General features: G+C 31.2%; 1 protein-coding gene across 1 annotated transcript; it reads left to right on the top strand.

Moving 5' to 3' along the window:
- Nucleotides 1-8,206: 8,206 nt before the first annotated feature.
- LOC106715771 lies at nt 8,207-27,289 on the top strand. Its single transcript, XM_014509121.2, has 5 exons — nt 8,207-8,533; nt 20,753-20,959; nt 21,677-21,872; nt 24,149-24,259; nt 26,703-27,289. Exons 1-5 carry the CDS (start codon nt 8,326-8,328, stop codon nt 26,890-26,892), a joined length of 912 nt encoding a protein of 303 aa, XP_014364607.2. The 5' UTR covers nt 8,207-8,325; the 3' UTR covers nt 26,893-27,289.
- Nucleotides 27,290-27,514: the final 225 nt, after the last annotated feature.

Here is a 27,514-nt window from a genome sequence, read left to right as displayed (position 1 = left end):
ATAAAATAATAATGGCTAAGCTCGCAACGAAAATAATTAATGAGCGACTCGATCATCGATATAAATAATTCACAAATATTGCAATCGATTTTTTTTATAATTTTGAAATACCATTTGTGGCATTCATCTTGCAAAATTGCATTATTTTACCTTATCTTTTATTTAAAAAATATTCAAATCTGACATTAAATAAATAGCGCAATGCAAGTTTTATGTTTTGCGAAGTTGGTTCATATTGTAATATAATAAAATTGATTCTAAAAATTACCAACAAGCTTTAAATAACATTATATAGTAGAAAAAATATAATATATTTAATACAGTCCATATTTTTATAATGCCAGGTTTTTTGTACTTTGGCCAAAGTTTAAGTTAAGTCAAATGTTTTTTTTATTCAAAAATATTAAAAAATCATAATTAAGCAAATAAAACAATTATCTGTTAGTCAAGGTCAAAATAACCCAGTTAATGAACCCGATCATTTTCAACTTTTTTTATTCAATTCAATATAAAACCGGAATATATTTTACCAGAGTTTCCATTGCAAAAACACAGATAATAAAATATTATCATCCCTCTATATCTCTTTGAAAAAATATATACAGCAACTTGCTTAAACGATAAGAGATGGGTCGACCGTGGAAGTTTATGGGTAACTCAACTAAAATTTATGACCTGCAGATCAGCTCACAGCTCACATGTATGAAGCAGATCAGTCAACCAACTCGCAGTTCAGCTCAATTTGTTTGCTCATTTACTCATAGTACATAGTGATGAGCTGCTAATTTACTTGTTGAACCGCAGCTCATCTCTGAACCGGTTCAAGTCTACCTGAGCTGAACTTTTAAACCGGTTCAGAGATTTGCACATGGCCACTTAAAGCTAATTTGTGCAATCAACAGTAATAAAATAAATCAAATTTAAAACTTACGTATGGAAAAGAGTAGCAAAGGAATCCAATTTTTCTAAAATCTTAAGCCATAAGTATTTGGAACCCTTCCAAATTTTGTTTAATCAGTCTAGTTCTTGTCAACGCATATGTACTATTAAAGTGCACTTTCACATCGTATTATTTATTTATGGCATTACTTTCACAACCACCAGGTTACTCTTTTTTCGTATTCTGTATTATTTTGACTAAATGCCTCAATGCTTAGTGTCATTGACTTGTTGACAAATGACAATCTATGTTTAAACAATATGGCAAAGGCAAAGGGCGAATAGATCACGTAGTGTGTGTACAAAAATTATTTGAATCGGATATTTTGAAGATTCTACTAGAGATATCGCCAATCGAATGTTAATTATGCTACGAATGTATACTCAATATAAAAATAATATGTATATTCAGCTCATGATTTTAAGGATGCAAATAAATCTTGTTCTAAAACTTTTCTACACACTTCATACACATGTTAAGTAGAAAAAGTAAACATAACAAAAGAGAGTAGTAAATATTTTTATTGATAAACAAGTTATATTACTAAGGGTTTCTATTGCTGAAACATCCGTAAAAACATATTACTATCTCTATATATTCAAAGAATGTGAGAGGAATGGCTATATTATTTTGTATGAAAGTGTCGTTAGTGCAAACGGTTGCAAACAGGAGCTATTAAAACGTTGCCAATCAAGTTATTATAAAGTTATTAGCGTTGATATGATAGCAACTTATTAGGTCGATACAAGTTTTTATGTAAACATTCGTCGGCGACTTTCTAAACTCCGACTCCGGCGACTCCGTCCGCGCGGAATAAAAAATAGAAAACGGGGTAAAAACTATCCTATGTCCGTTTCCTGATTCTAAGCTACCTGCCCACCAATTTTCAGTCAAATCTATTCAGCCGTTCTTGAGTTATAAATAGTGTAACTAACACGACTTTCTTTTATATATATAGATGTAGTTAGGCTCATTATAAACAAAGACATTCAAATATAAACCTAGTTATAGAGCCGACATAACGAATACTTTTCTTTAAGCCGGCTCCTCACGCTTGGCAAGTAACGGCAAACAGTGTCAAATAACAAACATGAACGGATAACAACAAAGATGTGGATAAATGTTTGTCAGTTGACTGTTTTTGTTTGGCGTTCGCTGTTTGTGCCAGTGATCAGCGTCTGTGTCGTATACAAGTTTGCCAAGCGTGGGAATGCCTGTTTGTGTAGGGCGTTTGTGATCCGTGTTCAGCAAGTATGTAATAATTGTGGCTGTTTGTAACAAACACCAAGCATGACGAGCCGGCTTGAAATATTTTTAAGCAAAATTACCGCTATCTATCACAAGTGTTAAAATAAACAACCGAAAATAACGAATAAAAATAAACAACGAAATAAACAACTCTACTTACCGGTAGTTGAGTTTTTGAGAGTATGGTTTAACTAGTTCGTAATGTTCCGTCTAATACATTTTGTATGTATTTAATTATAAACCAATTGCAAGTCAATGGCAAGTTTAACGTATTATGTATAAGGAAAAGTAATTATTTCTTTAACATAACAAGTCTTTCACTGTAATATAATGGACATAAATTTGTCGGATATCCGCACTGAACGGAACGGAATCTCTCTCTTTTACATTTTCTATATACTCTTTGTAGTAAACATATCTTAATCGTATTTTGAACATAGCAAAGTGCAATGGCCAGTTTTACATAAAAGAGTAATAACCGCTTTATGAATATAAAATAAAAAACGGCACGTAAAATTAATATATTATACTTTTTTATTATTTTAAATTCATAAACATATATAATGCGGGAATGTAAACATGGTTTGATATTTTCATAGTCTAGTTAAATAAAAAAGGAGAAACCCTTATTTATTACTTTATAATAAAACTCTTCGATTAACCTAATTAGCTAATTACTAATATCCTCGTGTGAGTTAATTTTTAAACTCATTACTATAGGTATCGCATGTCACTTGTTTAATACATATTGTTGTTTCTGTTTTGTCAAAGAAAATGAAAGGGATGACAATATGTAACACTAAAAGTGTGACGTCAGTTGAGTTATAGCGTAAGATAGAGATCATCACATCAATATAATAACTTTTAAACTCTACCATTTCCATCAAGAACGTTAGCTTCTTAAAAATTGCATTCAGTTTCATATGAACTTGACGTTCTGTTGCAAGACATAGGGTATGTTCCGATATACACTGCGAGCACTGCACAGTGCTATCACTGTAGAAATATTCGTTCCGTTATGGACTGCCAGTATACTGCCGCAGTACCCTAGGGAAATATATGACATCATAAATCGCCGCCATATTCTACTGTGAGCACTAGCGTTTTCGAGGCAAGGTACTCGCAGTACTTTGATCACGTGATCAGTCAAAACCACCCGAGTGCCTGACATCTTATAAACAAAGCTACAGTTTAATCAGAAAATGTTAAAGTTCTGTAATTAGTTTGGATTAATAAATAAAACAATGGAAGAATTGCAAAAATTAACCTTATTAGACTGTGTTGATAAAACATATTCTTTTTTAGCCGACTTCAAAAAGAAGGAGGTTATCAATTCGACTGTATTTTTTTTTTTTTTATGTGTGTTACCGCGAAACTCCGCCCCTGGTGGTCCGATTTTGATGAAAAATATTTTAATCGAAAGGAAGTGCTTGCAGGTGGGTCCGATTTTTTTGTTTTTTTTTTAAATAACTAGAAGACTAGTAGATTTTGAATATAGCTTCAAAATTTGTTGCGAAAATTAGGGACATTTTTGCTTTCAGCGCTTACGTAGGCTAAGCTATAGGACCTACATAAAAATGATGTATGGCGAATTGTAGCTCTTTAAATGTGCTAATTAAAAGTCCGCGATAGCATATATCTATCTTTTATAGTTTTCTCACAATAACCATTTTTTTCTTCAGAAACATCAATTAAATTCATGCCCTATTTCCGACGCTATTATTCGAGTTCAGTATTAACCCTTATGTAAATAAACATGTTCATTATCAAGAGAATTTAATGTAGATTATATTTGCAATTGAAACTATATCATTCTGTCTAATAGTTTAGGAGATATCGTAAGAATAAAATTACGCGGAAACGAAAAATGCTACACGAAAAGCACAATTTTGCTTTCTGGGCTTACGTAGGTCAAACTATATGACTTACATAAAAATAAGTATGGAGTAATTATAGATCCTTAAATTTGCTAAATAAAAGTCTTCGGTGGCATATATCTATCATCTATGGATGTCTCACAAAAACCATGTTATTGTGAACAAACTTCGATTAAAATGCACACGAAAAACAGCGTCGTAAGCTTACGGCGCTATTATATTACATTCGATATGAATCCTTATCCAAATAAATATGTTTGATGGCTAGAGTAATAAATGCAGATTACATTAGCCTTTAAACTATGTAATTTTGATCAATAGTTTGGAAGATATTAAATAATTAAAAACTACGCGCATTCGAAAAATGCTAGTGCGGCGCGCGGCTGGACAAAATTAAAGGCACGCTACGATGTATTAGTTCGTTAATTTTCAATTTGTATACCGATTTTGATAATTATTTCATTGTTTAAAGGATAAGTGGTTATCTGCTGCATTCTAAATTAGTTTTTGAATTGAAGTACTCACATATCAAATAGGAAAGTCCTTTTCTTTATTTGTCTTATTTATGTCTTTATATGTATTAAGGAAATTTGTAATTGAACTTCAAATTCACTGAAAATTGTGAAATAAAACAAAAATTTTAAGAAAAAAAAATAGCCGACTTCAAAAAAAAACAATCTCAAACAAAATGCACTCAAAAGTAACCTAAAAAAACCAATTTCAAACAAAATGCACTCAAAAGTAACCTAAAAAAACCAATTCAAAACAAAATGCACTCAAAAGTAACATAAAAAAACAACTTTAAACAAAATGCATTCAAAAGTACCATAAAAAACAATCTCAAACAAAATGCACTAAAAAGAAACAAAATAATGACATGAAAACTTCTTTCTTTCTTTCTTCTCTCTTTCAAAAACCCTCTAAACTCTAAAGAAAGTTCTCTTCTTTCTTGTAACATGTCTATATTGTATAATTATTGTTATTTTGGAGTCGGTTTCGGCCTAAGTAGGGACATAAACGTAAGTATGTCTCATACATCTCAAATATAAAATGTATAATATTATATTTACTTCGGCCGACACCGACTGCGAAATAACAATAATTATACAATATAGACATGTTACAAGAAAGAAGAGAACTTTCTTTAGAGTTTAGAGGGTTTTTGAAAGAGAGAAGAAAGAAAGAAAGAAGTTTTCATGTCATTATTTTGTTTCTTTTTAGTGCATTTTGTTTGAGATTGTTTTTTATGGTACTTTTGAATGCATTTTGTTTAAAGTTGTTTTTTTATGTTACTTTTGAGTGCATTTTGTTTTGAATTGGTTTTTTTAGGTTACTTTTGAGTGCATTTTGTTTGAAATTGGTTTTTTTAGGTTACTTTTGAGTGCATTTTGTTTGAGATTGTTTTTTTTTATGAAAAAGTACTTATTTTTATTAAATTATAAATTCAATTTATAATTAATATTAATTAAAATATTTTTAATTTGACAGTACTCAAAAACAGTTTTTTTTTATGTACTAGAAAACTTAAATACACTCATTTGAATGTTGCGTCAAAAAATGCGGCTGACAGTATACGAGATTGCGTTCCGTTTTAAATCGTAACCAGGATAACTGGCTATAAAGGAACGGCTTCACAGTATACTGAATTGACGTCACACTCTACAGTGGTCGCAGTGCATATCGGAACACACCCATAATGTATGTAAGAGCTACCCGCCATCTTGTTCCGAATGGCTAACCAGAAACAATGACTGCGTTCGTAAATAGGTACCTTTTTATTTAGCAATGGAATTTAAACTTAACATTTACTAGAAGTTCAATAAATATTTAAAATACTCCACAAATATGTAAGATTAAATTTAAATGTTTAAAAACAAAATTTCAATTTCAAAGTATCAATTTAAGTATTATTGTAATGTCAAAGACAAATAAGATGACGTGAACATTGCACAGATAATATAATATTAAGAATCAAATCGTTTATTTTGATATTTATGGTTATCTAAATTAATGTGTTGTGGAAGGGTTATCAATTATTATAAATGTTAATAATATATACTTTATAATGATGTTTATTTATTGGTTATACGATAAACGTTTTAGCTATCTTGTTTAAATATAAAATACAAATATCTAAAATTCATCATGATTGTAAACTCTTAATACAATCTTTGTAGTTGTTCAATCATTTAAAAACTCATATTGTTGTATTCAGATTGTGTTATCTATGTACTTCTAAATAATCTCTATACTAATCATCATCAACCTGCCCTTATCCCTATGGATGGTCGGCATCGTCTATACTTATATATATCTATATATATAAAAGAAAGTCGTGTTAGGTACACTATTTATAACTCAAGAACGGCTGAATCGATTTGACTGAAAATTGGTGGGCAGGTAGCTTAGAACCAGGAAACGGACATAGAATTTTTACCCCGTTTGATATTTTTTATACCGCGCGAACGGAGTCGCGGGTAAAAGCTAGTTATCTATAAAAATATTATAAAGAGGAACAATTTCTTTTTTTTTTCATTAGACTACTTTATACAACCGAGTAACATAGTAGGCTAGTAGTAGTAGTAGTAGTACTAGTAGTAGCTAAATTTAATTCTCCCTTAGGGTATATTGAATGAAAGAAATTGATTCAACTCCCTTAAAGACCGAGTAATGTCTCTGAGTGTAGCACTTACACTTTAATAAGACCACTACATAGACCATAGTTTATTAGTACTTCAGCCCAGTGGTGATTATATCATTCGAAGTTTTACGACTTATAGAAGGAAAAAATATTTTTGATACAATAAAAAGAACGTGTTTCCAATAAACACTTATATTTTAGAGTTAAGGGAAGTTTTATCTGCATCGTGAAGTGTTCCGGTAATCCGACGTTCCGGTAGTTAACAGTTTTATAAATGGTTGGCATGACATATCGGATGTAGGTTCGAGTGTATTGTCCAACAAACTTATGTGACCCGATAGTCTTAAATTAAACTAAGTTACAATAGCACATTATCGCCGCTCTTTAAATGTCAAAAAACTACCTCAAGATCCTTGTCGGAGTGTATCTATCTTGTCATGTCTTAAGTGTTATATTTTATATATAATGTACATATTTTCTTATAGAACCGTGATCACAAGATCACAACACCTCTCTCATCGGGCCAAATAACTTGGTCGCATTATAATACTATCGGGTAGCCTTATATATTTCACGGATTTTGTGTCGTTGGAACGTCGAAAAATATTATTTTGGCGATAAAATTTAAAGTCATAAATAACAGTACTGAGTTATTTGAGCACGAACATACTACTTCCTCCTAAATGTTCGGCGACAACTTTCAAGTTGGTGAACATTGAGGTCGTCGACATACATAATGTACATATGAATTTTGTAACATGAAAACAATACGATCTAATAAGACAGACGAAAAAGATTTACGTTTCTAACCCAGAGGATATAGATTACCATTTGGAGCATTGCTCACCTTAGTACCTATGCAACAGATCCTAACATCTAAGTACTAATTTAATGGTGAATAATATCTTGTTTGCTTGACTGTATTTTTTTTAATAAGAAAACACGAGTATGGCAAACGGAAGGAAAATAAAATCGGAAATAATTACGGAATAAATTGTTACATGTCTTTTAGTCAAACGGCGAAGTGCTACTTTTTAATATTACATGTGAATATTTTAAATGTTTTTTTTTGTCTATTTAATAATATTTTATAAAAATATAATTTATCCTGTATAAGTGGTGTATACACTTGTGCAAATGTGTTTTATTGCACATGAGTAATAAAAGTTGAAACAAAAAATATTTATGATATAAAAAAATATATAAAGGAAGTGAATCTAGTAATAACTGGTTCCCGCAATACTATGCGCAAAATTTCCGACCTTAAAAAACAGATTTTTATTTTAGTGTACTTATTAAAGTTAATTAAAATTAACTTAATCTTGCAAGGTTATCTGAAAGCTAATTATTCAGTGACATTTATTTTTAAAGAGATTATAGAGATATATACAGCTTTTATTTATTAGATTAAACCTTGAAAGAGAACTTATTTTTGACGTGGTACTGGACGGCGAGAAAGCGTCATACGTGTACTTTGTAAAGATACCGGCTCCCGCGCGCGTTATAACAACACGCAACGCCAAGCCGCGCGGACGGTCGCCGCCATTTTTCCGCGGGAAAAATTCGCGCCAATATTATGTGAATTTGAATTTCGAATTGTTTCTTCTTCAAGTGTCAAAATGTTTTTCGCGCTGGTTGTATTTGTTGGTGCTTGCAACGTTGTCTATGGACAAGATATAAACACAATGATGAACATGCCTAAATACGATGCAAGATATGATTACTTGGATGTGGATGCGTTGTTTAATAGCAAGAGATTAGTGAGGAACTATGTGGACTGTTTAATTAATTCTCAACGGTGCACACCTGAAGGAAAAGCTTTGAAAAGTAAGTTTACACATATGATTTACCTCTTAAATTATACGTTTTAAAGAATGATATTATGCGTAATATGATAAAATCATACTACAACTTTCAAATTTGCAAATAAAAATGCAACCGAACTTGTTTTCAACTAGTTTAAAGGTTAAATCCATTTGTATTCATACTCTATTTAGTAGGATAATGTCTCCGTTTCTTTTTATCTTCATTTATAACTCGACATATTTTTTATTCTATCTTAATTAACTGAACTCTGGGATTCATTGAACTATGGGAAATCAAATATTAAGTTGTAAAGAGATTTCAAGGAACAAATGCAAGCACCATGAATGACTTTGTTGAATTTATTAGCTAGTAGTGTAAATTTTTATCCCTTGAATTATTAAGTACGTTGGTCCTAATAAACAAAAGCAAAAAAGTATATACTTTAAAATTATTAAACGTAATTATATTAAAATACTAATTAAAATTAAATAACAAAAAAACAATTTAACTACCGTAAAACTACAACTTAAAGGTTATTTTTTATAAAGAATAACATAAAATTATATTTTTTTGAATAGAGATGATTTATGAAAAATATAAAAAAAAGGTTAATGAATAATTCAGACAGAAAAAAAACAAATTTAATTAGGCAATTAAGAACTGTACTGTGTGTATTTTTAATAACGTATAACACGGAGGTAATATTTCTGTTTTTTTTTTAAAGACAATGAGATGGAGAATAATATATGTACAGACCTTGGAAACCTACAGTTAGAGGAACAGGCAAGAACAGATTATAGGAATGCGCGCAGGCGTAGGAAATCATTTTCAAAATTATCATTTGTTGAATGTTTATACATGTTACTCTAGTAAGTTAAATAGAAAGACGTAATAAATTGGACATACGTACACATACAAAAAGTTTTATTGGAACTGTCAAATATAATTTATGCGAATTATTGACACGATGTATGAATGTAGAAGCTAGAGAGGTGTGTCAGAACCGCGCCAAATGGATGTCCGTAGTCTCTGCCTACCACTCTGGGTTACAGGCGTGAGTTATGCTGTTGTTGTTTTATTAACACTATTAAAAGTCATAGTCACCTCTAACTTGGGGTAGGCCCCGAGCCCCTCGGTGGGGACTTATAGTGAGCTGATGATGATGATTAAAAGTCACTACTTTTTAGTTAATTTCTTTTATGAATATATAAATCTTTCTTCTTACTAATATTATAAATGCGAATGTTTAGATGGATGAATGGATTGATGTTTATGTTATAAGGTTGTTTATACTATTTTTTATTACAGTTCCACTCCATTTGTATCGTAACCCGTTATGTTGATGTCAGTTGTGAAAATAAGTACATTACATAAAAAATGTTTGAAATTAAATGTCGGAACTGAATTATTGAAATATTACTGGCCAGGGTTACCTAGTTTTAATTTTTTTTTTATAAATTTTATATCAACAAAAAGCGTATACGTTTCAAGATAGCTTCCGGAATACTTTACATTACATAAGCACGAATATTCATTGGTGAGAGGTTTCGTAACGAAAGTTACATGTATTAAAATTGTAAATCTTATAACGGAATGCAATTTCATAGGCCGAAAAAAAATTAAATTGACTCCGTCAGCGCGGAATAAAAAGGGCTGAATTAGTAGCTTACGTGTTTTCCAGACTATGCTCTACATCTATGCCAAATTTCATTGAGATCCGTTGAGCCGTTTGGAAGATACCTGAACAGAAGGACAAACATCCATCAATCCATTCATCTGAACATCCGCATTTATAATATTAGTAAGAATTGATTCTCTCCGTAGGCTTCCGCTCACCAAACAATTGTATCAAATATTGTCATCTATCTAAATAGCCAGTCGAAACAAAGGTTATTTTATTGTTTTGCAAATCTTGTATGTGTGGGTTAACGCTATTTGAGATATCGGCCTATTTAGATAGACGTATTAATTTGAATTTGCATAGAAATAATATGGACACGTTTTACAAAGTTTTTTGTTATAAGGTGACATGAAGAAAGGACGTTTATTATTAAAGCGATATTCAGTTCTAAGTCAGCGTTAGCAAGACTTGATATTGTTTTTTGTACTACTGAATCCATGTGATGACAAAAACACCGTATTCATTAGTTAAGAACTGCAAACACAGTCATTAAATGCTTTCAGACTTCGTATGGTACCGCGAAGAGAAAGGTGTAACATTTTATTGCCAGCAAAGGCCCTAAGGACGTCGAACTCTGCCGCAAAAATTAAGAGCTAAAATGCACGTTTATGATTATTTATTAGTGTAAAATATTTGATAAAGAAATTAATATAATATGTATGCTCCCAGAGGTTATCACATTCGAGTATTTAATTTATACCACTCAGTATCCAAAATTTTAAACACGTCCCACCACAATAAGGGAATACGCACAAATTTTGCATAACGTCATCTTAACTTACTTAAAAAGCTTACATAGGAATTCGCACATTCACAATTTAAACAAGCAAATAAAGAAAGTAGAGAAATTGCGCAAACATTACGTCACATCCTGTCACCTACAACTCCAATAATTGTGGTTAGCAAAAATCATGTTTTATTTATATTGCTAGCAGCTTTAACTATAGAGATATGGACAAGGCAAAGAGCTGCCTGTCTGCTTTACATGCAGAGGGGAACGCGCGAGCTTGACAGGTCCTGTTTCTTTAAAGTCAAAGTCTAGAAGTTTATACTGCGTACCGTCGGACCGTTGCACGACACAGTTAGCAAGGTCGCGGCATTACGCATTCTACTCGCGTTCAGTGCTGATCCCTGCACAACGGGATTGATAATATTGAGCCCTACACAATGCAACGCTTAGTAATTTAGTGTGTCTTGCATAAGATTTTAAATAGGGTCAGAAAATATGATTTTATTGCTATCAAAATATTTCGGCTTGCTTTCTTAATCTATTTCCATTTGGATTCCACCACGGATGGATTAAAAAGCGACAAAATAAAACGGTCCTAATCCACACATCCTACTTTTGCTGCTTTAGACAATGTTTTGGGTTCGTTCGGGAACGTTCTCCGTCACTAGGAAACTAAACTAATAGAATTGACGTAACAAAACATAGAACAAGATAACAAAACTTACGGAAACTTAAATAAGTTAGAGGCGAACATGCTTGCATAATGTTATTGGTCATGCTTCGGTATGAACATGCGATTAACCACTTATGTGAGGAACGCGTATAGTATGGCTTTGTCACCGTCAATATCATAACAAACTCTTATATTGATCGTTTATTTTATAACTATGACGTTTTATTGGAATAAATTATTAATTTAAATTTTTAAGGTCGGAAAAACTCCGTTAAAAAGTATTATTTTTACACAGATGTATTGTTGTATTTCGTTTTATCAGTTTGCCTTAAAATTTCTAGAAATTATTTTTGTTTTATATGATGAAATATAGTCCACAATCTCTTACATTAACTATAATGTATATTCGAAATGGAACATATAACTCTCTCAAGTTTGTGCCTTGTGTGTGTTTTATGTTCTTTGTGTAGTAATGAACGCTTTTTCTTTCCTTCAATATTTCAAAAAACGCAATATTCGTAAGTTATATACGTCTCTCATTTTGTCCTTGATTTTTAAAGCTGGCCATGAACTGTGTCAAAAACTGAATTCTGTAGACTGTAGAGTAACATAATAAAGATTATCATTACAAAGACGACGTTCATTCGCGAGTTCCACGAGCATATCACACGTACAATCAGCAACAACGCCATCTGGTTCATGAGAAAAGGATGAGCTTTTTGTATGTACGAACGATATACGAATTATTTTTTTTAATCAGAAGGCAACAAACGAGCATGTCATCTGGTGTTAAGTGATCGCTAGGTGCGAGACATTGACAACGAAAAAGTTTAGATTCAATATAACTATTCATTATAATGATTGTATTTATTTAAGGTTATATTAAATTAGGGGCCTGTAACTGTGCATAAGCAATTTTTAAATCATTTTTTAAATTTATACATTCTGATTTATACCCTACCAATTAATTATTAACTTTCACGCGTAACTCCGCCGGCGCGCAATAAAAAAACTTTGTATTTTTATTATTATTAAGATATATTTTATTATTAAGATCTGTTGAATGATGTCGGAAATACCTTCTGACAGACATCAATCCATATAAACTTTCGCATTTATAATATTAGTAAGATTTATATGTATGCAAATCTGGATGGAATGTAACTGGACTTCAAATATTGTATCTAAATAACAACTTTGTCTGACGATAATAACGTAAAGGTCGTTGCCGTTTTGCAAGTTTAATAAAACCATAACTAATGTAATTAATGTTTGTGTATTTTAATGCTAAATTGTGTCTTTTATCGGTTGCTCATAAAATTTATGCGAATTTACCTTAAATAAGCGATCATTCCAAAGTATCTTTTAAGCCAAATATTAATGTAAAGCACGCGAAACCGCGGCAATACCTGGTATTGATATAATACACTGAATGTTCTAGAAGGTAATGTAATCGCTGGCTAATTTAAAATGCTTTAACATTAATAATTTAATAAAGAGCTTCGAGCTAATTCACGTTTTGTTTTTGCTCAAATTGTAATTATTACTTTACAATATACTCGTAGAAGCGACGTAATATGTTTTCATTCAATAAGACATCTCTATGTTTTACATCTAGTACATTCTCTTTAAATTTTGTGTAATTTAAGAATTAAGATTAAGTAACTACTTGGAGTCAAATCAACTATCCCCAGTGTACAAAAAACAACTAAATTACTTTGAACTGTTTCCGGAATAATTGATCCATCAGTATACTTCATATTCTAATAAAGATCCGATGAATCCAAGACAGCTACTCACCTTGCGGTAGTACGACAAAGCAAACCTTCATTAATGTAACATGCATAACTTCCTGCAATCGCAAAAAGCAATGAAAACAAAGTGTTATTCATAAATGTTAGTAATTCAATCTTCTAATGTAACATACATTACAATACATAAATTATTTAAAATTTCTGTTCGATTAATTTCGAATAATTGTGTTTTGCGCATCGACTTCTTCTAAATATTAAGAAATCATAAAGTTTGTATAGCACTATACCATTAAGATTGGATTTCGGGACGTATGAAAAATATGTAGGTACGAATAATTACAAGATTATTTAAGATGTCAGTACAGTATAAGTTTAAAAGGTTTTATATCTTTATATATGACTAATTAAATAAAATAATAATACAATAATTTAAATTGTTATAATTTGAATGTACATTAAACATTAATTTGTATAATTTAAACTAAAAACACTTTAAATTACTTTTTAACGTAACTTTATAACGTTTGTGATATTTGTTTTTGTCGAGAAATGCTTCAAGTGAAAGGAAACGGCGATTCTGTGAATTGAAACCCAAAAGGTTATTGTCAACTTTTTGTAAGTTATTTTTTTTACTTACATATATACAATAAATAAAGCTCAGAATTGAGCTGAAATACATTAAGAAGTAATATTGAATCTAATAACTGAACCACTGACATCCAATTTATTTAATCACAGGACAACGGGACAATAAACAAAGCTGCTATTGTGTCATACAGCCTTGACTGTGAACGCAAGCGCAATTGATCCATTCTGTTAAGAATCCACACAATCAAAGTAAAATACACAGTCTTCTGTAGTAATTCGAACAGTGGTGGATTTGGCGTTGGGTATATATGCAATGTGTATTTGTAATATACTCTTCCTGTAAGTCCACTCCCCTTTCTAACGATAGGTAAAGCATAAACAACCTTAGTTTACTTTATAATTCATGTCTTTGTATATTTAATAATAACAATAAGAGTTGATAAATAAATAAAATAAATTTTAACTAATTGCAGATTGTAAATCGGCAGCGGCCATTTTGTTGCTATAGCGAAAGTAGATGTTTACTTTGTCACTTTGTGCAATAAAAAAGTAGGCATTTAATTAAGAGACACTGGTTAACAACATGACGCAATAGAAATTAAGCTCATAAATGGAGATTTCGTGCGTAATATTTTATTATTAGATGTTAGTATCACAATTATCGCCAACAACGATTTCAAAAACTATGCAAATTGTCGATTACGTTTGTAAATTACATCAAGAAATGCTTTGTGACACGTAAGTCCGTGATCAATTGTCATATTTAGCTTGATCATAAAAGTTACATGTACTTTATTGTAAGTTACAAGGTCAGTTACCTAAGAAAAACATTTGTAAAAAACTTCAAACTTTCGTGGTTTTTACTAATATAATGTTCGTAAGAAACGGGATTCTTACCACGATTAGGCTGTTTGATGTCAACCCGTGAACATGGCGCATGCAACTGTGCCGAAATATCGGGAGCTCAAACAGCCTAATCGTGGTAAGAATCCCGTTTCTTACGAACATTAAATTGTAAAAAAATTCAATCGTCAAAAATTAAATCATTCATTTTAAACTTTTTTAAAATGTGTTTTTTTTCCATGACATAGAAGTCAAAAATAAAAGTATAGAAATGATTATTAAATTAATGATTTATGACCGACTTATTTACGAATATGTCTGTCGCATAGACAATACATTTTAAAAGCTTTTATTCACTTCCACCTGTCCCGATGTTTGTCATCAAATCTTGCAAATTAAATTTGAATCACTTCCTGGTTATTAATTGTGCTGAAATTTTTCATATACTCTTATTTGCATGACATTATAATATTATGAGGACATGGTGCTGATCTGATTATGGAGCTGGAAGTTGAATATAGGAACTTCGCATTTAAACACACAACATCACACGACACAACATCATCGAGTTTGAATCGCCTTGAAAATTTTAATTCTTTTAATTAACAAGAACATAATAAAAGCTCCTTTTTTGAACAAAATCATTATTTATTATTTGAAATTCATAACTCTATGATAATAGTGGAAACCCACAGCCGAAACACCTGCAGAACACATTTGGCTATTTCTGTTTTTTCTTTCTGGTTTTCAGGTTTTTAGGGTGTGAAAAACCTTCGTAAAAGTTTAAGTTTTTAATTGACACATATTTGTTAATTATATTCTATTTTATTTTTATAATATATATTTTGAAACGAATAGTAAAACCTATTTATTATTCATTAGGAGTAGCAATGATATGTATTTACAACGAACAAGGTGATTCATTGTGTGAAACATTTACTGCCTTAGGATTTCAAAGGATCGATACCCGGAAAGATTTACTTATTTATTTTTTTAAAAGAAGTTTATTGATTACTTTAAATATTTATCTAAAGTCTTATAGAAAGTTGAATCAAGCCGCAAAATCAGATATGATAAATTACAATTTTTACCGATACCTTGCCGTTGTGAAAAGTCCTGGAATGGCGGCCGCGGACAGGTCGATGCAGCGTTGGTAGGCCTCCCGCAAGATGGACCAATGACCTTTTCAAGGTTGAGGGAGTGCGCTGGATGCGAGCACACGACCGGGTATTGTGTCAATCGATGGGGGAAGCATACGTTCAGAGAACGATCTCAAGCTGATGATGATGTTTAATGTTTTAGAATTGTTTATAGTCGTCTTCCTTAATTAAATATGGTACCGAAAAACATGATAGTGTATTTTAGCCTTTTAAGATTTTTTGTACAAATGAAATTAAAGCATTAGTTTAACAAAACAGTCCTTTGTTGTCGGTGTACGGAAATTGTTATAATTCGTCTCGTGTATAAAAACTCATCACAAGAATAACAATAAACTGAGGTTACGCATCTGCTGTAAAAATATCGCTCACTTTGCATAATCACAGAGATTAAAAAACGTGCATTGTGGCTTAGAACCATTATATTGTGGCACATAATAATATTAAAACGATTTCATTTAAATAAACTACTTAACTTGACATTGATAGAAGTATTGAAATGAAAAAATATGTAATATTTAAAACTAGCTGTCGCCCGCGACTCCATCCGCGCGGAATTTTAAAAAAAATTTAATAAATAGTCTATGTGTTTTTCCAGACTATGATATACATCGAGATCCGTTGAGCCGTTCTGGTGATACCTTCAAACAAACATCCATCCAAACATTCGCAATTATAATATTAGTAAGATAAACTATGTAATACTTTTTTGCAATCTAATTAAATAAAGTAGTAAATATTATGGATAGTTCATTCCTCCCGTAACATTGAATAAATGAAAGAGATGTAAGACCTTGCCAATGAGATCTCTCTCTCGCTTTCGCATCTTTGGTATACGAGTGTCTTTTATTTATTTCTCCTTATTTGCTCTTCGCACTTCTCAGTTTTTTTTATGAATAATATGAGTGAAAATAACATTTTATATGATCATTCACACATGTATAGGTATGTTTCGTCTGGCTTGGTTTGCAGATGCATTCTAGACTAGTTTTTGCGCATGTCTGACAACGCGTCTGTATGATTGATGGGACTGTCATAAATTAAATCATTTCTTCATACGATAGCTATTTGCGAGTAAAAAGTAATTATGGGGGGATTACTATGACGTTATCTCATTTTATATGAAATATTTTTGTAGAAATAAGTTTACATTAGTGTATACTAAATCTTATTTTCTTTTTGTTTTGTATAAAATGTGAAAAATTATAGTAGACAAAAATGATTATAAAAAAAAAAAAAAAAGATTGCAAAGCTGGGGTAGAAAACAATAACAGGCAAAGTTTTACAAAATTGTTTGTCAGTGTTTGTGGTTAAAGATCATCCTAATCGAACTTACTTCAGAACTCCACTGCTGTGATTTGTATTAATCTATATATATAAAAGAAAGTCGTGTTAGTTACACTATTTATAACTCAAAATCGGTCGAACTGATTTAGCTGAAAATTGATGGGGAGGTAGCTTAGAACTAGGAGACGGACATAGGAACTTTTTTATCTTGTGTGCATTTTTTTTATTCCGCGCGGACGAAGTCGCGGGTAGAAGCTAGTACATATTAAAATTCCTTTCTTTCTCTTTGACAAAACAGAGACAAAAATTAAGTACTCGTATAAAGTTGCAAACATGAAACATACCGCTATTCAAATATAATATCGTAGATATCTTGTCTTAAATTTTAATTATAAGATTTTATTATAATTGATATAAAGCCTGTAATTAAGTTGATTACCGTTTTTACATTGCTTGTAATTAATTTTTCGTTAATTCTGATAGATGTACAAAAAAATTACAAATTTACTTATGTAATTAGTAGAGGTCATTTGAAAATACCGAAAATAATTTGAAAATTAGATAGCTTAGCTTTTAATGTATTTTCCGATTAGCTCGTGGGCAAAAAATTAGCGACAAAAGGGGCGATGAGACAGCGGTGCGGGGGCGATTAAACAAAAGTACTACGCCGCTCCAGCTCGTTTCGTGCACGTCTCTGTATTGTGACCTTTGTATAGTAACTTTTAAAACAACAACAAATTTCCAAGTCCGTATAATATTGATATGAATTTTAGTTTGCAAATTTTACACAAGCTTTCCGTAAGTTCGTTACATATTCATCGCATGCCTATTATTTTTATGTAGCATCTTTGAATTATAACAAAAAATTATATAGGTAAGGATAAATGCTAAGGACAGAAGTTCAAGATCGTTGTGACATTTTAACAAGTTTTTTATACTTAATATAAATACTTGATAACATTTTAATCTGGTGTAACAACAAAATGCAATCAATGTAAAAATAAAGGAAACCATATATACATACTAAATAAGCGAGAACTGGATAAGCTAGAATCATAGCCTGGTTACGATGAACGATCTAATTAAGCAATAAACTCGGGGAGCGAGAAAACTCTATGACCGAGAAAAATATTCCGGTCCCTTGGCTTGTCGCTTATAATTATTACCTATAGAACTTTGTACTAAATGCATATGTGTAGTTATAGTTTAAAATAGTCAAATATAATGCATGAAAAGGATGGATTACCTCAGACTTTAAGACCCTTTGTTACAAAACTAAATTCCTCGATTTTATAGTCATGCGCAATAAAATGTCTACTCTATGTCATCGTGGTCTACTTACTCTATGTAAAGCTGTCATAAAACATGATTAAAAAAATATGAATGGTAGAATTTTCTAGGTCAAGATTTTTCTGATTGAGCTATCTAAATTATTCCAAAACTCACATTAAAACTTATAAGGTAATTTCATTAACCCGATTGCATTTTAAATTATTGACCTACAGATAAAGACTAGATGATGTATTAGCTTGTTTGTTTTTAACACGTTGAAGTCTTATTTTGGTTAAGAAATATTAACATTTTAATCACTTAAAGAATATATTGGTTTAGCCATGAATAAGCCCACGAGATATGGAATATAATCGTGTTGCAATATTTTGCTTACTTTGTCGATGTTGAATTATCGAAAATATGTATGTCTATTATGTCTTTAACATAAAAAGCAGACGATAATTTTATTCATGATCCAAATAAAAAATAAGATCATAGGAACAAAAACCAGTAATAATCAATTAAATACAGTTTTTTTTTTGTAAGACCAAGTTAGTTGTAAATCCCAAGCGATTATTATTACTTAAAGATGTTTTTAACAAACAGAGTAAAAAATCATTCTACGTATTTAATAATAATGTACCACTCTTGTGTTTTTTTAATATCAATTTTATGTTTAAAATATGCTAATGTAATTTACAATCACAGAATAACAATATTATATCACTAGCTTTCCCCCGCGACTCCGTTCGCGCGAAATTAAAATAATCTATTTAAGTACCCTATGTGTTCTTCCAGACTATGTTCTACATCTATACCAAATTTCATCAAGAACCGTTCAGCCCTTCCGGAGATACCTTCAAACAAACATCCATTGATCCATCCATCCATACATCTAAACATTCGCATTTATAATATTAGTCAGATTATTTTTTTGGCGAAATCAAATAATAAAAAATCTTAATTTAGACAGGTATGATTGATTGATTAATTTTAACGCCAGTGTTAATTAGGGTATATACTGATGGATATTACTTTATTTTAAGTTTATTTAATTAAAGGTTTTTTAATCTGTGAAAAGGTTAAAGCGGTCAAATCAAATTTAAAATGTAATGTGAGCAGCTGAATTACTGCAGTGTTGAGTAATTAAGGTATATTTAAAATACTCTTACGATAATCGGCAAATTCTTATCTTTAATGATTTACGGGCTTCTAAACTGACATGTATTAGTTGCAATTTTAAATATTTCTTTATGAGTTCTGAATCTGATTTTCGTACATGTTGTTTTAACTGTTGGTATTATTACTGCCGAAACATACTACACTCATACAATGTGCATGTTGCTTCTAGCATGTATGTTAAAAACTGTAATACTTCTCAAAATAACACATTTTTTATGCAGACCGAAAAACCCATCGTTAAAGAAATACAAAAAAATATATAAATTTATTACTAGAGGGTATTACCCGTTATTTTTTTTTAATTTTCCAATTACCCGTCATTAAAAAGGTTATATTTTATGATATAAGCCATGTTAGGTGGACGGTTTTTACAAGTTACCCAACTCAAATCGCACAACCAAAACACATTATTGTTTCCTTTTATTTGCTAACTTATTTTACCATCAGTTTTGAGATTAGACATTTCAAAATTTTGTTTTTGAGTCAATACATGTACTACAATAATAATTATAACTTCATACAATATTACTAAAATCAAACGAGAAATTTAAAGCGTTCTACTTGGTACGGTACCTTTTTTTGTATGGATGGCTCCTTAACCTACTTTCAAGTGTGCAAATCTTATATATAAAATTCTCGTGTCACGGGGTACGAACTTGAACTCCTCCGAAACGGCTTGACCGATTCTCATGAAATTTTGTGAGCATATTGAGTAGGTCTGAGAATCGGCCAACATCTATTTTTCATACCCCCCCCCCCCATTTAGTTTTTTTTTAACTACGCGCGGACGGAGTCGCGGGCGACAGCTAGTATTTTTATAAAGTTTTCATTCTATCACATAAAAGAAATTACGACAAAATATATTAAGGGGTAATGACGTAATGTATAAATAGTCTACGGGCGTAAATAATATTAATGTTGGCCGTTTATTAAACTAAAGTATGTTTTTATAGTAAAAGATGTTTTATTATAAGTTATTCATAAGTCTTGTAACCATGATAAGTACTTACCATATTTAATAATTGACATTGACATCTCGATCCTAAAAAATAATAAAAGTTTTTCTTCAACAGGGTTACTTCCAGAAGCATTAAGAACGAAATGTGTCCGCTGCACAGAAAGACAGAAGAGAACCGCAGTGAAAATTATCAAAAGACTTAAAAACGAGTATCCAGAAGAGTGGGCTAAGCTGGCTTCGAGATGGGACCCAACTGGAGACTTCACAAGATACTTCGAAGTGTTTTTAGCGAACGAACAATTTAATACCATATCTGGAAGTAGTAAGTTTTTTTATATTTCTTTTTCATTCGTGACCCCATAGAAGTAGAATAAGAGCTTCTCCCTTTTCTTAATGATGACGTTTGGTTTTAAATTAAATATATGAGACCTACCATGGATGTAAGAATTTATTGTCATACTAAAGTTATTGTTGACATAAATGGAATAAAAAAAACCTTTTTTTTGTTATTCCATGCACAGTATTCAGTAATAGTTATTTAATATAGTATCGACTTTTTATACATAACCTAACATTGGAAGAAGGAAAAGATTCCATTGTCAAGTTAAGATCAATTCGTCTGTTTAATTAAAGCATGACCTCGCAGGCATTCTTAACTTCCGAGGACTTTATTACATGTCTGTAAATAGAAATGTGTACGTGACGAAACAATTAAGGAATTGAGGACAGAAAGAAAATATTGAGCATCGCGAGGTCGTTTCAATTGCTATTTCATTGCTCTCGCCTTGACCGTCAATGGTACGGACCTTCAATTGTCAAGTTCAATGTTTTAAACAATGTTTATGTTTTAAAGTTCTCATTAATGTTAGCGTGGAATTCCACTGCTGTGACAACACTCTTAATAAATGACACGACTAAATAATTATTATATTCATGTGGCCAGTGTCAATGTAAATATATTTTTATTTTTACATTTTGCTTCGTTACTTCGTTACAAACTATGATAATACTGAATGTATTGTTACAAATTATTTTACAGATGACAATCCTAGTTCCCCACAACCAGAACCCTCAGGACAACCTGTGCCGCAGCCTAATGTGCTGTCAGTATTGTCAACCGCGTCCTCCACATCGCGGTCGGTGCCACTAACCAACCCCACAACCATATCACCATCGCCGCCACAACCGCAAAAAACGGCCACGTCTACACCAACCAGGCCTTTACTACTTAACAGGTAAATATAAACTATTACTTATATTGGGAACAGCTGGTAAAAAAGTAGAACGTATAACAGTTTTGTAAAAAAATACGGTGAACTTAAAAATTGCGTAAACACATATGAAGTACGATTCTGATTTTTTGTAATGAGAAGAGTAGTTGTTTAGACATTTCAGCTCAACCTGAACTATAACCTAAACATAGGAAATGACATAAAAGAAAAAACTTGACATGACAGCTACAGTACGATGAGGATCTTGTAACTTTTCTCACATTGACAGAGGAGAGCTGAAGAGCCATTATAACTTATGCCCACCGGGTAAAATAACTTTGTCGATCTATAATTATTTTAATAACAACTTATTTATTCTGACAACAGATACCTAAATATATAATCAAAAAATACAGGTTCATTAAGACGAGTTCGTTAAAACACAAGAAATACCAGAATTAATTGCTACCCAAATAAGAGCATATAACAGCAGCACAAAAATCCAAGTAATTGCTATTATTAAAAGCTATTAAAGTACATTTTGCAAATAAAAACATTACAAGACTTATTATGGAATTACCCAAATCGCTATAAACTACGCAAAAAAACTTGATTTATAAAAAAAAACTTTCAAAGTGTTGTTTGCGCGTATGTTTACGCGCAGATTTGTTAAAAACAATTTTAAATATTTTAAATCACACAATTAATTAGTTTTATAAAGTATTGTTATTGTTTTATATCGAAGTTTCCAGAAGGCTTCTGGTCTATACGCATATAGTTATAAGATTCTGATTATTATGCGCCTAAATTTAACTCTGTCATGGCGTACTGTCCTGTCTACTGTAAGTTTCGTCTGTGGAGCCTATTTCTTTAAAGCGCCCTTGGCGAACCCAACTACCCTAACGCCGGTTTTGTCAGCCACAAACCGTGATTTTCAGACTTCGATACACTACATAATTTTTACATTTTAACTAGTATAATAAAATTAAAGATTTTTTATAGCATCAGCTGACGCAGCGATAACATCGCGTGAGGCATTGTAATAAATATCAATTATTGTTCATTTCCATTAAACACGATTTTTTTGTAATAGTAATAGACTTAAGAAATTAGTTTCCTAATTTTAATGGACTTCAAAGAGATTACTCTTTTTTTAATTTCATTCTAAACTTTAAAGAAGGAAAAATAAGTCTACACAATATATGTCAATAACAAACAATGTAGAGAATGTAAGAATAATCTATAATTAACGTAGGTTTTCACTGTTACACGCGTATAAAAATATAATATTGCTATTACAGTTTTTTCAAAGAGAATGAATGTGATGTCAATACATTTGTGTATGAGTGTCACGCTAGTGGAAACGCACATTTACGCTTGATACTGCACATTGTTCTCAGACATGTACTTGTGTAATCACTGTGCAATGGATTAACGATTACGCTATTAAATAACTAGTTGTTAACCGTTGAGTTATTTTAATGTAACAGTTTTTGATTTATCGTCGTTATGCTTTTAACTACTCGTTAAACGTCTCTGGATCTGATATGAACTGGTTGTAGTATTTTTAAGTGTTTTTTTTTATAAAAAAAAAAACCTAACCATATAACGTGTTTACGTTCGACATCTTGAGATAGTCATCACCACTTATTTTATAAATTAAACACACAAGGTTTCAAAATATAATTTTTTGCGTCTTATGTAATTTGAATATCTTGTAATTGTTTTGTTCTTCTGTAATCATTATTATAAGCTTGATACTAAGATATTTTTCCAAGTATAGTTGGAAAAATATCTTAGTCTACTCCATAAATACTATGCGTTTGCAAATCTTCAGAAAATTGTGTAAGTCTTCGGTTTCAAAAATATGGATGCAGTTATGCTTCCGATCAAGAATCAATGGTATTTACGAAAAAGTACATAGAAAAGGATATATCCCCTTCCTATGTGTCCCCTCCTCAATCCAATTCCCCTTCATATCCGTTCCTTATAAGAAAATGGTAGGAAGAGAAAGAGGAGTAAAATTAGGCACCCGGCACGCACACTCGTCAGACGAAACGCGGAATTAGTTCCACTTCACGCTTGTCTTCTGTATAGTCGTGGTATAACATCGGTCAATCAACAGATAATTTTATTGCTGGCGTCTACCACTGTAAAACAAACTTTCAACAAAAAATAATAAAGTGATAGACTGTAACATGCACACGAAACGATTCAATATGACGACAAATTTTGACATAAACTTCGTGTAGTTATTTAATAAACTTGTGATATTTATTAGAATGTTACTTCGTTTCCAGGTTCGCAGATGATGGAGAGTTGATGATGAGTAGTCCATCATCCGCTGTGGCTACCCCAAGGACTACTGCGCCGCCCATCATCTCCCGCTCACCGACTACGATGCGAACAAGGTATATATGTACACAAATACATAGATATAATATATCAATAACTGAGAATATAGTATTATCTTGGGACAAGTCCATTACACGAGAGTACTGTAGGCAAAAGTATGATTATTAAATATTTATTTGAATTTTACCCAACTTTGCCAGCTACAGCCTTTTAAGTTTCTACGGATTGTTTAATTAAAAAAAAATAAGAAATAACTGTAATAAAAAAATTAGAACGTTGGCATTCGTTCAAGAATTCCGTTATGCGTAATCTAGTTTCGAATTCTTTAATTTAATAAGCCCGTATAACGGTTGTATGGACAAAAACAAAAGAATTCCAAGATTTTATCTGTGGCCATTTATTTAATCTGTACAAACAATAAAATTGATCAGGAGTTGTGCAAAGATTTGCAGCAATATTTCAAATCGACAGACGAAATTAAGGGCAAATGTTTAATGTGATAATTTTTGTGGCGATGTATTATGAGAAAGTTGATGTAATCCTGAGTTCGCATTGCCGTTACATTCACATAAAAACATGTTTTTGCTTCTTAAACTATGACAATTGACTGGACACTTTTATTAATACATATTTTGGTCAATAATTTGATAATAAATGGGATGTAAGAGAAAAAAAACAAGAGACAAAAATCTTTCTCCGTCTTATAATATTATAAATGCGTATGTATGTATGTATGGATGGATGGATATTTGTTATAAGGTATCTCCAGAACGTCTCAACGACCTGGATAAAATTTGGCACAGATGTAGAACATAGTCTGAAAGAATAAATAGGCTACTATCTACTAATGAAGTTTATTTTTAATTCCGCGTGGACGGAGTCGAGGGTGACAGCTAGTACAGACTATTTATAAGATGTATTTATTCCATTATTAAGCATGCAGGACAGGTTGACAGCTGCATCAATTAAACAGTGATATATACAATTAATTTAAACATGTTAATACATGTTACTGGAAATATATTTAATGTTGTTATTTTCCTTTTTAACGCTACATCTGTACAATTATCGTGTTCTTAATGCATAGTTAATTCTTATATAATTACTTCCGGACCATTAAGATCACAATTTTCCATACGTTATCTAACATTCGAGAAAACTAGTCCGAGACTTAACCATCATTAGTGTGAAATATACGATCACTTGTATTATTATGACGAAACAACTCTGTTGGTAATGGAAACTACTTCACAATATATTAAAAATACCAAAGTAATAAGCTACACATATAATATTCTTTTAAACACAACCTTTAATGTTATAGAAGACTAACTGTCACCCGTGACTCCGTCTGCGCGAATTAAAAAAAACGCAATAAGTTTTCTTCCAAACTATGTCCTACATCTATGCCAAATTTCATCGAGATGTGTTGAAGCGTTTTGAAGATATGAAGTAACAAACATCCATCCATCCATCCAAACATACCTATTTATAATATTAGTAAGATGGAGAAACATTTTTATGTCCCTTCTTTATTTTTTCATTCCACACCATGTCATACTCATATTCGAGAGAGGTAGACAGATACCATAGACCATTTGGCTCGGTTCTGACCCACCTCTCTGGTAACATAACATTTGGTACGTTATATTTACTTGGTAGTTACAAGGAATTACACAAGTGGATACCGTAACTATAATTTTATCATGGTCTAATGATGCTCACGCGCATTTATATATAATTATGTATCGTTCCAAATACTGGTTACTTTACGATAAAAAATAATATCAAAATACCATTCTACGAAAAAACTATATTATAAATTCAGCTCGGAATTACAAGTTATACATAATTTATCACTATAAAATTACGATGAATATTATTTTACATCCAAATTAATGATCCTAAATATTGCGTTCTTACTTTTTCTCGACTTAAAAAAGTTAAATATTTTATATTATTATGGTATATTTTTCGTTCCATTGTTACTTTCTGTATCCCAAACAGCTTAAGCGATTTAGAAAAAAAAACGCTACTTTAACGTTCGACAAGTTATTCTAGCACCATCACTTTTAAGTCATTTGTAATATAACAATAGTATGAATTAACAGTTTTTAATTGAAGCAACGTCTCTTTTTATTGTTTCACACAATGGTAACTCATTGTGTGTTATTACTTAAGAATAATTACGTTATCACTTAGCAAGAAATTAACGTTTTTAACGTATTAGAATGACATTTGTTCTTTTGTAATAACTGGAAGCAACTGGAAAATAATATTATAATTCTAAAATCGGAATTTCAAATTTAAATTCCTTACGAAGCCTTCATAAATACTTGCCTTATTATTACTTTAATATTCAAGAAAACAATAGTTAATTAAACCAAAGAAATTTACAAAATAACTTGTCTTCAAAATAACTACTGGTGACAGCTGATGGTGATATAAGATGACGAAAAATTAAAAAGATACTAATTCAGAAATTTTACATTTTTTCAGGCCAACACCAGTAGATTGGGCAGCGGGTTATGACACGATGCCGACGGTGTTCACATATCGACCAATTGACAACAACGAAGCCTACACTACAGCGATCACTTTCATCGATCATATCGGAAACAAAATTATTCGCACAACCGAATTAGTCGCGGACATATTGAAAAATACTGTGCGAGCGGTCGTTGGCTGAATGCGACTAAAGCCATAGATAATCTGTAAAAAGGAGATTATTGGCTATTATTTTGATAGCATAACTATTTATTTTATTTTTAGTTTGCTATGCTTTGGCTAAAGTGTTTTTTTCCGTTGGGCCAATTAGCCTAGCACTTAAAAGTCAGTGAGTTTTTTCTCATTGTACCGATTTTATGAATTCATCAAAAAAAATCACATCGGGAAAATTAATCGGTAGAACTGGTAATACCCAGTTAAATGGCCCTTGCCTTTAAATAATTTATTGTAAAGTGATAGATTACTGAAAGATGTAGCTTTAAGTTGCAACAATTTTATAGCAATGAAAAAAATCCTAAGTGCAAATTGTCTATTGTTTCGAAAGTCAATTTATACTCTTCAATAATATCTTGCTGTAAATATGGTATTTTGTTTTTCTATTATTACATTTCTAAACATGCCATTAAAATCCTTTTACGATTTGAAATTTCTGATATCGAAAAGTATTCAAGTTTTACAAATTACTAATCGTAGAGAAGTAATATAGTGTGTTGTTATTATAGGTATTTTGGTTATTTTGTTATTACCAGAAAAAAACATATAACCTGTTTAGGTTGTTGCCGATACTGATCATATTTAAAAAA

This window comes from Papilio machaon, chromosome 16, assembly GCF_912999745.1.
Source record: "Papilio machaon chromosome 16, ilPapMach1.1, whole genome shotgun sequence".
In the NCBI taxonomy this organism is placed as follows: Eukaryota; Metazoa; Arthropoda; class Insecta; order Lepidoptera; family Papilionidae; genus Papilio; species Papilio machaon.
This window is presented reverse-complemented; position numbering and strand designations above follow the sequence as displayed.

Excerpts from the sequence above, each read along its gene's own strand:
- LOC106715771 (XM_014509121.2), top strand. The coding sequence starts at position 8,326 with ATGTTTTTCGCGCTGGTTGTATTTGTTGGTGCTTGCAACGTTGTCTAT. Across the intron at positions 8,534-20,752 it reads TGAAGGAAAAGCTTTGAAAA|GGTTACTTCCAGAAGCATTA; the intron begins GTAAGTTTACAC and ends TTTCTTCAACAG. Across the intron at positions 21,873-24,148 it reads AGGCCTTTACTACTTAACAG|GTTCGCAGATGATGGAGAGT; the intron begins GTAAATATAAAC and ends CTTCGTTTCCAG.